Raw genomic sequence first — 14396 nt, forward strand, 5'->3', positions numbered from 1 at the left:
CTATGGTTTGAGGAACCCTTAAAACGAAATCATTGAAAATGACTCGCTCTTACCATCGAGTATCATCAATTATTCTCACGGATTACTCGAGTGTTGCCGCCATCGCAGCGGTCTGAGCAGCAGGCCTTGGCTCCGAGCGTCACCAGTTCACGCCCGGTGCTGGGTAAATGTCTTTATTATTGTTCTGTGAGTGCAGAGGTAGTGGGGATCTCAGGATCTTTTCAAACTTCCGGAATGCAAGGCTATTTTCGGTGATCAGGCTGGGTCGAGGAGGGTAAAGGGCAGGGCGGGGAGGGTGAGGAGGAGGAGGAGGGGGGGAGATCATTGTCAGCCTGGGTCATTTCCATGCCCTCCTCTGGTCTCCATCGAGCTGTCAGTAACAGCTGCCAGACCTGGCAAATAGGAAGCGCAGCACGCTCACACACACACACACACACACACACACACACACACACACACACACACACACACACACACACACACACACACACACACACACACACACACACACACACACACACACACACACACACACACACACACACACACACACACACACACAGTCAGCACAGGTTGAGTTATTGGGAAGTGATGGACTAGGCCAGAGCACAACAATCCCTCTACTGAATCTCCAGATTACACACTGCTGCCCTGGACTCATCACCAGACAACACACACCCGCCCAGACAGAACAAAGCACTCAGTATGAGGTGTGGAAATGAAATCAGGAAGCTATAGGCAGATGAGTTGCTCCACTCTCTCAAATTAAAGCACATTTATTTTGGGCCGCCAAGTGTGGCCCCGCTCTGTGGAAAAACGTCCGCATTAGCCTGATTCCAGGACGGGAAAAATGAGCAGAGGGATCAGGTAGTCGGCTTTATGTGCTCATGTGCTGTGTGTGTTTGGCGGTGTTGGCGGTTGACAGAATGAGGCGTTTCTTGGAAGAGAGAGGTGTGTGTGTGTGTGTGATTACATTGCTACTGTATAAAATGCATGGCATTATGAAACACTATCATTAGGTTAAGTTGAACTGGAACAGAGGTTGAAGAAAATGCTCATCATAACATTATGGTACATTTCTTGTGATCGTGAATTTAATGAATTTTGTGAATTTCCGTCCATATACAGTAAGACACACAAACGAAAAGGGATACAAAAGGAATACAGTTACCAATACAATATAATGTAGAGTTGAATTTTCTTACTGAACGATAGTTTCATACAATCTTCCCAGCGTTGGAGTAGAGGCGTCCAAATTTATCAAACACATGACAAGTGGTGAAGACTGTCTTGAATGGCTGGAGAGAGAGAGAGAGAGATGGAGAGAGAAGGAGAGACAGAGAAGGAGAGAGAGAAGGAGAGAGAGGAAACACACAAAGTCACTCACTTCCGGTTTTAGCTGTCGTCATCGAGGAGTAGCTATGAGAGATTTCAAAGTGGGACATAACATAAATCTGTCATTATTCAGAAACATATTCAATGAAGCATTAAGTCCGCATACAGCATGTTCTCCTCATAAAGCCAGTGTGTGTTCCTGTGTGTGTGTGTGTGTGTCTTCGGCAGTGACTGCTCTTTTCATGAGTGATTGTGACAGGTCTGTCATCGGCCCCCCAAGCCTCTCACAGAGGGCACGGACGTACTGCTACAACACCCCAACAACCCAACACAGAACACAATAACTACACACACACACACACACAGACTCAGGAAAATAACTTCACGCACACACACATACAGGGTTGGGGAGTAACGGACTCCATGGAATCCGTGACATGTAACAGATTACAAAAAAAAACATAACTAGAATCTGTTACGTTACCAGCACAAATGTTGTAATCAGATTACAAATACTTTTGAAAAACTAGATGATTACTTCGACGATTACTTCGACGAAAAATGCGCTCTTGCAACAGTTGCATAGTACAGATCCCAGCCTACGGAACAAACGTTTGAGGGAGTTCCTCTCTTCTAAGCTCCTCAGTGGTGTTGTCCTCCATAATGTCAACAACAAGTTTCATTTTAGACGGCCACGAGTGGGGGCTTTGGTTGCTCAATCTCATTCGTGCTGATAAAAAAAAAATGTCCAGAGGCCTAACGGACACATGCTCAAACTCGCACACTTTTGCAAGACTTCAACAGCTTATCGAGACATCAAAGTGTCCCCAAACAAAGAGGTAAACAGTAAGCCTATTGTAAACGCAGCATATGACATGCATTCTTCTCATACGACACTTTTCGGGTACACTTTTCGGGAAAAAAGGTGCTATCTAGAACATACGTAAAACCCAAAACAATTTGGATAATCTATACTTCCAAATGTACAAGTTCTGTTCTTGAAGACCAAGGGGTGTAACATGAACTCTGTATGACTGGAAATCTGACATACTTCGGTTTTTAATGTAAAGAAAGTATTTGTCCTCAGGCCTGGAGGGAAGCCAAAGTCATTCAAGTACAATGGTATTTATCGATAAAGAAATGAACAACAGACTTTCAGAGAAGGGTATTCAACATGTACTGCACTGAGACAATTGACTGATGACTGGTTGAAATAAATTGATAATACGAAGATTGTGAGAGCTGTACTGTTATGTATCAGCCTGTGTGTCCATGTATGCTGATGATTCAACCATATACGTGTCAGCAACCACAGCTAATGAAATCACTGCAGCCCCAATCACAGAGTTGCAATCAGTTTTAGAATGGGTGGCCAGTACTAAACTGGTCCTGAACATCTCTAAAACTAAGACCGATGCATTTGATACAAATCATTCTCTAAGTTCTAGTCCTCAGCTGAATCTGGTAATGAATGGTGTGGCTGTTGAACAAGTTGAGGAGACTAAATGACTTGGCGTTACCTTAGATTCCAAACTGTCATGGTCAAAACATACTGAATGGTTGTAAAGATGGGGAGAGGTCTGTCCATAATAAAGAGATGCTCTGCTTTTTTGTCACCACACTCCAGAAAGCAAGTCCTGCAGACTCTAGTTTAGTCTTATCTTGATTATTGTCCAGTCATGTGGTCAAGTGCTGCAAAGGACCTATTTAAGCTGCAGCTGGCCCAGGACAGAGCGGCACGTCTTGCTCTTCATTGTAATCAGAGGACTGATATCAATAGTATGCATGCCAGTCTCTCTTGGCTAAGAGCTTCTTGTTTTCTTAAGAAACATTAACCTGTTGGAAATTCCAAATTGATTGCATAGTCAACTTACACAGGGCACTGACACACACACTTACCCCACCAGACCTGCCACCAGGGGTCTTTTCACAGTCCCCTGGTCCAGAACAAATTCAAGAAAACACACAGTATTATACAGAGTATAGTATTATACAGAGTATAGTATTATACAGAGCCATGAGTGAACAGCAAACTTTGTTTCAAAAAACAAATAAAGCAACACCTCACAGCACAACAACTCTCCCCCATGTGACCTATTTGTTGTGTTTATGTACTGACATGTATGTGGAACTGACACACACACACACACACACACACACACACACACACACACACACACACACACACACACACACACACACACACACACACACACACACACACACACACACACACACACACACACACACACACAGATACAATCTGTCTCTCGCTCTCTACATCTCTCTGACCATGCGACCGCGTGTTCCTGTAGGAGCAGAACCATAACATGGCCGTAACCTCTGGCGGTCGATGGCGCTATGGTCGGTGAGGAACGGTAGCAGAGTGGAGCGGCTGCTGAAACTAACCGGGCCCTTAATCACGGCTGTAACGGGCGAATTACCGGCAGCGGCAGCCCGCTAATGATGAATGCAGAGTCTCCGCTCAAACCCTGACCTCCTTTTCTGCTGCGCTGCAGAAAAGGCTGCCGGGGTATTTATAGCTGGGCCTGAGCCCACTTTATAACTGGCCTACATGCTAGGGAACGCCACACCGCCGGGTAAGTGTGTGTATGTGTAGTTGTACGTGTCTGTAGGTGACTGTGAGAGTGTGTGTAGGTATATATATATATATAAATATATATATGTCTGTGTATGTGAGTTCCTGTGTAGTGACTGCGTGTGTGCATTTGTGTGTGTGTGGTCTGATGTCCATGCCTTCCCCTGCCTCCACACACATACACACATACCAGAGAGTGACCTGGTGTGAACTCTGACCCCCTCGTCCAGGCCCTGTGATTACCCAGCAACCTTTGCAGCACGGCAGCGGCCACAACCCAGAACAAAGTGGCGCCTCGGAATTAGAGCTGGCCGCTAAGGGAAGGAGGGAGAGAGGGAGGGAGAGGGAGGGAGGGAGAGGGTGGGAGGGAAGGGGTTTAGTTATTTATTTCTATATGTAGTTAGTAGAAGTTGAGGAAGGACAAACTAATGTCAGAGACTGGGGCGCTGTGTACTTCCTGCTCTCGGGGTAAACATGTGATCGCCCTGTCACTCACACTCCATCGCCATGACAATCATCGCCATGCCGACCGACGCCTGGGGGGCGGGGACAAGCCTGTCCTTGTAAACAGGAGCCCCCCTCCGCACACTGACACTAACGACGGAAGAGCAGTGCGCACACACACCAACACACACACACGCGCGCATGCTGTCACCACCAAATACATATATCCTCTGCAAACTGATCATACAGTTAAAACATCTAAGACAGATCTCTCAGTCAAAATCCCTTAGAGATCAGAAACCCATCCAAGTCTTGGCTAGTAGCATGATGTGATCTTTGACTAACTTAGGGCTCTGAAAGGTCAATCACTAGATTACTAAGTGGATTTTGTTCCCGCTACTTGTGATGTGTGAAGCTGACCAAAGTGGCCATGTTGGTGTCACTATGGTGAGTTAATGTGTTTAATGTGCGTGTGGATGGAGTGCAGTATACGGCATGTCAGTGTGTGTGGAGACATGTGCCATGCGGATGTGTGTGTGTCGGTGGAGAGTGTGTGTCAGTGCGTGTGCGTGGCCCCATCTCTCTGTGGTGTGGTAACCAGTGGGTAGTAGGCAGGGACTTGTCAGGCTGAGGCAGAAGGCAGAGAGGACCATGACTGGAGCTTCGTGTGACAGCTTCCTTTGCACCCGGGTACACCGATCCCTCACGCACACGCACACACAGCCACCAGAGCTGTGAAAGCAGGAAGAAAGACAGAGCAACGCTCCTGGAACGCAACACAAACATAGGGGGAGGGGGTCAAAGTGTCATATCAATTTGTGGCTGTGGTGGCATTTCTTGAAGAGGCTAACCACTGTCACTTCAGTTTAGTTTAGCTTGACACTGTATGTCTGTCTGTCCAGCAGAAGAACTGACCGCACACTGGAACACAGCACGGCTGATAAATCACTACTACAAAAGGCTTTAGTATACGGCTTTAACTTGCATTGTCCTATTCTGGGTTGGGGTCATCCTCAATTCAAGGATAAAACACTTAAATATTCATTGAAAATGAATGACAGTTATCCTGAATTGGATTTCGATTCAACTCTTCAAGTGACCGAATTTCAGTCATCTTGTCATTCACTGCCTGTATGTCTCTGTGTTGTTTTGGTTTGGCATAGGATAGGTGGTGTAGCCTAATGAGGGCTAAATGCTAATACCATGGTAACAACATATTTTGAAATTATGAATAATGATTATTTATCGTTTTTCAAAGGACTTTACATTCGCTTGAGCCTGAGGTAAAGCTCTGACGTACTGGAATGGAAACCTCATAGGTTTAGGTCACCTCATCAGTCCAGAGCACTTTAACCAGACCCCTCCATTAACACCCTAGATATTGTTACCTCACGGGACCAGTGCTCTAACCAAGCATTTATCCTCTCTTTCACTCTATCCCTCCCTAGCTCGCTCCCCCTCCTCTCTCCCTCCAACTCAATGAAAAAAGACAGGGGAAAAAATATGAGATTGATTTATTTGCTTCAGTGTTCTTTGGGTTGAAGTTTTTTTTCTCTCTCTCCCTTTCCACAAACTGAAACCAATTAGTGGGTCTAGCACTTGTAGTGTGGAATGTAGGTCGACCGAGGAGTAATAAAAAACTATTGACTTTCGGTGACTGTAAGCGGCGTGAAAGGGGTGCCGCGGCCTTGTCCAACATGAAAAGAGCTCCATTAATTTCACTTATTTCACGAAGGGCCCTGTCAAGTCCTAATGCGTCCCACACACTTCTAGCATTCAGACACCCTGACACCAGCCCCGGCCCAGCCAAAATGAGTTACTTTACTTCAACCACTCAGAGAGAGAGAGAGGGGGAGAGAGAGAGAAGGGGGGAGAGAGAGAGAGAGAGAGAGACAGAGAGAGTGAGAGAGAGAGTTGACAGAGTAATTTCTAATTTCCTGGTTGAGGCTGGAACTGAGGCCTTTCATACATGGCTAATTCTGCCTCAACCTCTCGCTCTTCATCCCTCTCTTCTCTCTCCCTTTCCCTTTACATCTCTCTCTTTCTCTCTCTCTCTCTCTCTCTCTGTCTGATTGCCAAGCATGTCCAGGACACTGTGAGACCAACGTGACACAATACAAAAAAGACGACACATTCTTTTGAGTATAACGCATGGGGCGTTCTCGGAACATTTCTCCTTTAAGCAGTGACACAACACACCACTCGGATCGACCACAGAATGTTGAGAGGCCTTAAAACAAAATGAACGTCTGGACGGGAAAACAGATCAAGTTCAGTTCAGTGCATGACAATGGTTCCTATGTGGCCATCAAATGTGTACAGTGTATATGACTAAAATACAGGTCATTCTACCAAAACCAACCAGCTCCTGATTAAGGTTGCTCTTGCGGTAAATTATTAAATTTGGTTATCATGGACACGTGTTAATCCTGCCTTGGATATAGCTAAGGCTCATTTAACAAAGTTCTCAGAGTGTGTAGTTCAGGGGGCTGTAATCCAAGGTTAATCTATATCTCATCTCCTAGTCCCTGATTAACTAAACCTGAATTAGGCCTTTACCTGGATCTACATCTATCTAATCCGAGGCTGGGAGAGTGGGACGTCATTTCAGGGAAATGAGTCTATTTCACTGGCTTTAGCAAGTGTGTGTGTGTGTGTGTGTGTGTGTGTGTGTGTGTGTGTGTGTGTGTGTGTGTGTGTGTGTGTGTGTGTGTGTGTGTGTGTAGAGGAGGGTAGAGGCTATCTGCAGACAGAAACTAATCAGTGTGTATGAGATAAGAAAGCAGCCTTTATGGTGCATGGTAATCAGGCCTAACCCTGCCACGGCTATGCATAATCACTCACACGTATTCACATGATTGATGAAATATGCGTTTGTGAAATCCGAGCTGCCTTTGTTATCCTCCTGTATTTTTCGCTCTCTTTTTTTCCCTCTCCCTCTCTCTCGTCCACACCAGAGGGTTTCGCAGGGGGCCGAGCGAGACGAGGAGCGACACGACGGAGCGCCACACAAACAAGAAATTACACGCACAGCGAGGGGCCTCCGTAAAAAAAAAAAAAAACACACCCTTGTTTTTTTTGTTTGGTATTCCGTAATATATGAGATGCATGAGAAAAAGTCCTCTGAAGAAGTGAAGGAAGAACAAGAGAGAGGAAGAAGAAGAGAGAGGAAGAAGAAGAAAGATGAGAAGGCGAAGAAGGGCGGAAATAAAAAGAACATTAATTGTAATCCCCCCCCCAACAGAAGTGTAAGACGGATAAGAACGAGATGAGAGAGGGAGGAAGAGAGAGGGATAGGATTGATAGAGTTGTGTTCACTGACACGCGATCACATTAATGAGCAGACTGAAACAGAATACTAAACTTAAGTTACCATCTCAGACCAAGACGCACGTCTACAAACACATTGCAAATAAAAAACCCAGTCACATTAAGCCTATTCCCTCATTGTAAAGCCTGTTCGCCCATATCGCCACATGAAATATGGTACTGATGTTTTAATAAAGATATCACTGGTTAATTCTTTGACAAACCTAATTCCTCCACAAAATCAGACCACTCTTTATGTTAGCTATGTGGGCTAGATTAACACTGTGTTTTCCAATGCGAGCATCCCAGCTTATCTCAACATCGACAAACGTGCTTTACTGGTCTACTGAAGCTAAAGCTACGCTCTTAGAGCAAAAGGTTCTATCTAGAACCTAAAAGGGCTCTTCAGGCTGTCCCCATAAGAGAACTCTTTGAATAACAATTCTTGGTTCCAGGTAGAACCATGTTGGTTCCACGTAGAACCCTTTTGAGTTCCATGTACTGTAGACCCCTTCACACAGAGGGTTCTACCTGGAACCAAAAAAGGATTCTCCTATGGGGACAGACGAATAACCCTTTCGGAAACCTATTTTCTAAGAGTGTACCCTCCGTGATGTGTGGCTGGTTGCTGGGGCATTATTAGGGACAGATCCACAGACAGACAGTTAGCGCTGTAATGAGAAACAGAGAGACGGCTTGGTCTGGGCGCAACATGCCTGTCTACCCGCCCGTCCGCAATACACAGATTAAATATGCACAATTCCCATGCAAAGCAGGCGGCAGCGGAGGCGATGTGATCAGCCGTCTCCATCTAATCCCAACGCTGGGCTCTCTCAGCCAGGGTTAGCGGCCTCATTCGTCAACACACCTTTTAGCATGTGACACAATGGTCATTTGCAGCTGTAAGTGTTTGCGATTGCTAGTGCCGTGTGTCAGTGTGTGTGTGTGTGTGTGTGTGTGTGTGTGTGTGTGTGTGTGTGTGTGTGTGTGTGTGTGTGTGTGTGTGTGTGTGTGTGTGATCAGATCTCATTCCACTCTACCATACGGAAGACACAGGTCCAACAGGATTCTGGTCACACACTAAAACAACAGCAATGTTTACCAGGCTGGGAATTACCAGGGATATCACGATACTTACGGCATTACGATTCTCACAATTCTATATGTACAGTATTGTGATTTGATGCTGCGATTGTATTGCGATTCGATGTTCCAATCATATTGCTCACCATATGTCTGCTGCAGAAGGAAAAGAGAGCGAGCCATGAGAAAAAGAGTGTCGATCAGTCATGGAAGTAAAAGTGGTGAAAACAAATTGCCTCCCTTTTTAAAAAGAAGATGGAGAACATGCTATGTAGTTTTATGCAGGTGCAAAAATATTATCCCGATATGTAAACCGTATGAATTTTTCCCCCATCAATAATAATAGCACATTATTGCAAAATCTAAAAGTGGGAAATATAGGATGCCACAATGATAGCAACACTCTCATCTTGTGTCCTTATGACACAGGAAATTACTGACACAATTAATGAGTGCTTTAAAAGAGAACGAATACGCAAGCAACGCAGCAAATACATGAAACATGGTTTGTTTTTTGTTTAATGTGACATGGATGTACTGTCTTTTCTCTTTGAGTGTTCAGAAGTGTGTACGTGTGTGTGTGTACCTGCATACACTTGCTTCATATGTGTGTGTGTGTGTGCATGCTTGTCTATTTAATGGGCGTGTGTGTGTGTGTGTGTGTGTGTGTGTGTGTGTATGCATATGTGTATCCTGTCCACAACATCCTGCATGTCTATAACTAAAACAGCATCTACATGTTCTCTCTCTCTCTCTCTCTCTCTCTCTCTCTCTCTCTCTCTCTCTCTCTCTCTCTCTCTCTCTCTCTCTCTCTCTCTCTCTCTCTCTCTCTCTCTCTCTCTCTCTCTCTCTCTCTCTCTCTCTCTCTCTCTCTCTCTCTCTCTCTCTCTCTCTCTCTCTCTCTCTCTCTCTCTCTCTCTCTCTCTCTCTCTCTCTCTCTCTCTCTCTCTCTCTCCCCCCCCCCTGCTGAACTCTGATCATAGACACAGTCCATATGAAGGCTGTCATGTTGCTGTTCTAGTGATGTGTCTGCTGCTGCAGAATGTGTGTCAGGGCCGGCCAGGGAGAGGGGATACAGACAGGCTAGTATTGTATGCTTCACTGGAGCATAGCCCCTCTCACAGGCCTGCTGGCTCAATTAAAACACACCTAGTCTTATCCTTATGGCTCTGTTTTGCATGTACACTGGGTGAAATATCTCCCATATCTAAATATACCTCCAACATCAAGTATATGTCTTCCCCTCCAACAACCTGCTTGTATTCAGGAATTCACTGCTTATTCTACAGCTAGTTTTGCGTATTTCGTACTATAGTATACGTAGCCATTTGGATTTCCATAGAATATGGGGTAAATTGCTTTTATGTACACTGAACAGAAACATAAACGCAACATGTAAAGTGTTGGTGCCATGTTTCATTAGCGGAAAATAAAAGATTCCAGAAATGTTCCATACGCACAAAAAGCCCAATTGTTTACATCGCTGTCAGTGAGCATTTCTCCTTTGTCAAGATAATTCATCCACCTGACAGGTGTGGCATATCAAGAAGCTGATTAAACAGCGTGTGATAATTACACTGGTGCACCTTGTACAATAAAAGGCCGCTCTAAAATGTGCAGTTTTGTCACACAAGAGAGAGTGTGCAATTGGCATGTTGTCTGCAGGAATGTCCACCAGAGCTGTTGCCAGATAATTTAATGTTCATTTCTGTACCATAAGCCGCCTCCAACATTGTTTTAGAGAATTTGGCAGTACATCAAACCAGCCTCACAACCGCAGACCACGTGTATGGTGTCGTGTGGGCGAACTGTTTGCTGATGTCAACGTTGTGAACAGTTCCGCATGGTGGCGGTGGGGTTATGGTATGGGCAGGCATAAAGATACGGACAACCAACACAATTGCATTTTATCGATGGCAATTTGAATACACAGAAGTACCTTGAATAGATCCTGAGGCCCATTGTGAGGACCCATTGTGAGGACCCATTGTGAGGACCCATTGTGAGGCCCATTGTGAGGCCCATTGTGAGGACCCATTGTGAGGCCCATTGTGAGGACCCATTGTGAGGCCCATTGTGAGGCCCATTTATTAAAGTTATCATCGAACAACAGCTGCATATCTGTATTCCCACTCATGTAAAATGCATAGATTAGAGCCTAATGAATTTATTTCATTTGACTGATTTCCTCATATGAACTGTAACTCAGTAAGATCTTTGAAATTGTTGCATGTTGCGTTTATACTTTTGTTCAGTAAATAAAATGCTTCACCTTGAAAATAAATGTTGAGGGTGAATCTTCTCCGCGTCTATTAGTATATCACCGTGACGTGCTGAGTAAGGGCTATAAATTATTAAAACATTTTAATTGCAGCAAAAACACCATGCCTAAATATGTGTTAATATTATGATGATCTGGCCTATTCAAACAAGTGTATTCTTAAAAACATATTTGGTAATGGTAGATATGGTGGTGATTTCTGATCAAATATCACAATGAAGATGACATTCTCAGCACAGATTGACAATGTTAGCTCTGTTTTTACATGGACCCATTTTAATATGACAGTGAAAGCTGTGCTATCTGTTCTACGTTCTGCTGATGGCGGATCACCGCGTGTATAACAACTGAGAGGGACCCCTTTTAAAGCACCAGGCAGCTAGAACGCCTCTGGCCTCTCCTCCTCTCCTCTCCTTGTCTCCTGTCTCTGCCTGGTTACTCAGTATGCAAGTCTGGAAGGGGAAATGCTGACATAATGGAGAAACGTGCGGGGTTAATTGATAAATATACGGGGAAGAGACGGAAGGAGCATGTCAGGGGAATGCTTTATTACACTGCAAATGAAGGAGTCTGGGAGTTTTACACCGCAGTAAAACCGTTATGGTGAATTAGCCCTCTTTGGTCTGCCCGGATGCTAATGTACATGGAGAGGCTGGAGAGAGGACTGGGGATGGACGGGACAGAGACACCGTCTCACACACGCACGCTCACACTTGGGCTGGACGATATGGCCAAAATATCATATCACGGTATTTAAAACAAATTGGTCAGTAAGACAGTATTTGACGGTATTATGTTTTTTAATAATAAAAGTTTGCTTTAAAAATGTGCTTTATGAGTAGTGCGTGAGCCAAGGGTGGCAACACATACAAGTGTTGTGTTCTGACAACAAATTAAAATGCCAGGGAGGACTTATTGTGACAGGGTAGGAAACAAAGTGTTGATAAGTGTTTCCTAGGGGACACTATAATCTTTGGCTTTATTTAATGTTTTCTCTTAGCTACTTCATGTAGCTAACATATTCATGCTTTGCATATTCCTCTTTGATTTAGAAGATACTGTTGCACAAATATCATGCTGATTTAGGTCTACACCATCACTGGTATTATCAGGCTGTATAGCTAATTACGTTTGCTCTGACTCAGTACATTTATTAGCTAGCCAGCTAACTAGCGATTAACATTAGTGGCTAACAATATTTAGGCCCAACTTGCTAAGAAAATACATAATAGCTGTTTGCAGATGTAGGAAACACAAACTAATAGTGTCATTATAGAACGCTAGTGGATTTATATTAAGAAGCAAAGTGAGAACAGCATTGTTGTCATCAACATTGTTGTATGTGCTGCATTGACCATGCAGACTGAACGCAAGTGTCTCGTGGTTGAGGAACAAACAAATGTGCTCCTTAAGTGACAGGGGGCGTGGCTTGGTCTGTGTGGAAAGCCGCATGGAGAGAGAGAGAGAGCGGAGAGGGATGACCCAAGAAGCGAAGTAAACTATAAAAATGGACGTTACACACGGCGTATCACATTTAACAAAACTAACATTCAAATACCGTTATAGAAGGTCAATTCAAATCAATACCGGTATATAGTCAAATACGGTGTATTTGAACAAAACTCACACACACACAATACACACACAGACACACAGTACACACACTGCCCCCTCCCCGCCTCCCCATCCTTACGAGTGGCCTACTTTATTTTACTTATTAATGGCTCATAATGAATATCATTGGTATTTAAACACAGCTCGTGTATCACACACGTCACGTTGATGCATTACGCCCAGGATAATTAACAAGAGGAGGCCGCAGCAAATCGTCATCTTCAGATGAAACATTTTTCCCCCTGTCCTGTCCTGCCCTGTCCTGTCCTGTCCTGCCACAAGCCTGGAGCCTGGCTCCACAATAATGATCCTAATAAAATGTGTGGCTGGGAGGGAGGGGGGGGGGGGGGCAAGAGGAGGAGGGTTGGAGGAGGGGGACTAGAAAGGATAGAGGAGTAAAACAAGCAATTACTGAAGCAACGTTAACAACGGTGTGTGTGTGTGTGTGTGTGTGTGCGTGAAAGCGTGTGTGTGTGCATATGAAAGCATGTGCATGTGCCTGGTTATGTTTGTGTGTGTGTGTGTGTGAATGTGTGTGCGTGTATTTCTGTCTTTATATCAGCGCACATGCGTTTGTGTGCGCATGCATGTGTGCGTGTGTGCAAATGTTTGTGTCTAGCACTAGGCAGTGGGTCTAGGCAGTGGCGTAGAGGCATCAGTTGAGCGGGCTGATGGATGAAAGCCTAATGCGAGGGGAAGGAGAGGAGAGGCGGCCAGACGTGCCCACTACGTGCACTTCATTAGACACTGTAATTAGCCACCGTCCACCATTAGACAGCACTGGTGGTAAGAACGCTAGCTACCGTTAGCTTAATGTCACAACATCAAAGGCCAGGGAGAGGGCTGGGGATTGGGCTTGGGGATGCATTGGGTTAGAGGTAGGATATGAGCCTGGGCTGGAGGTTGGAAACAGGGGCTGGGGCAAGGACAAGGACAGGGGGACCCGGACAGGGAATGGAAGTTGGGCTGGGGATGGGATCTAGGTCTGCTGCCTTGTCACTGGCGGCTAAGGTAAGGACCATGGGGTTGGGCGCATTGGTATGGGGCTGGGTATGCATTGGTATGGGGCTGGGTACGCATTGGTATGGGGCTGGGTACGCATTGGTATGGGGCTGGGTACGCATTGGTATGGGGCTGGGTACGCATTGGTATGGGGCTGGGTACGCATTGGTATGCGGCTGGGTACGCATTGGTATGGGGCTGGGTACGCATTGGTATGGGGCTGGGTACGCATTGGTATGGGGCTGGGTACGCATTGGTATGGGGCTGGGTACGCATTGGTATGGGGCTGGGTACGCATTGGTATGGGGCTGGGTACGCATTGGTATGGGGCTGGGTACGCATTGGTATGGGGCTGGGTACGTATTGGTCTGGGGCTGGGTACGCATTGGTCTGGGGCTGGGTACGCATTGGTCTGGGGCTGGGTACGCATTGGTATGGGGCTGGGTACGCATTGGTATGGGGCTGGGTACGCATTGGTCTGGGGCTGGGTACGCATTGGTCTGGGGCTGGGTACGTATTGGTCTGGGGCTGGGTACGCATTGGTCTGGGGCTGGGTACGCATTGGTCTGGGGCTGGGTACGCATTGGTCTGGGGCTGGGTACGCATTGGTCTGGGGCTGGGTACGCATTGTTATGAGGCTGGGTACGCATTGCTATGAGGCTGGGTACGCATTGGTATGGGGCTGGGTACGCATTGCTATGAGGCTGGGTATGCATTGGTATGGGGCTG

The 14396-nt window shown here is 45.7% G+C and overlaps 1 protein-coding gene across 2 annotated transcripts in view; it reads right to left on the minus strand.

The window, feature by feature from the left end:
- Positions 1-302: 302 nt before the first annotated feature.
- Positions 303-14396, minus strand: part of spata17 (spermatogenesis associated 17) — a 64760-nt gene continuing 50666 nt past the window's right edge. The window contains exons 10-11 of one of the 2 annotated variants that reach the window (XM_071415590.1): positions 1206-1298; positions 303-392 (exon numbers count right to left, since the gene is read on the minus strand). In XM_071415590.1, coding sequence (XP_071271691.1) covers positions 1218-1298 — 81 coding nt within the window. In that variant the 3' untranslated portion in view covers positions 303-392; positions 1206-1217. Of the gene's footprint in view, positions 393-1072; positions 1299-14396 lie in introns of those variants that run through there. The other variant, XM_071415589.1, reaches the window with a different exon arrangement.

The sequence above is a fragment of the Salvelinus alpinus genome, chromosome 9 (genome assembly GCF_045679555.1).
Source record: "Salvelinus alpinus chromosome 9, SLU_Salpinus.1, whole genome shotgun sequence".
Taxonomy (NCBI): Eukaryota; Metazoa; Chordata; class Actinopteri; order Salmoniformes; family Salmonidae; genus Salvelinus; species Salvelinus alpinus.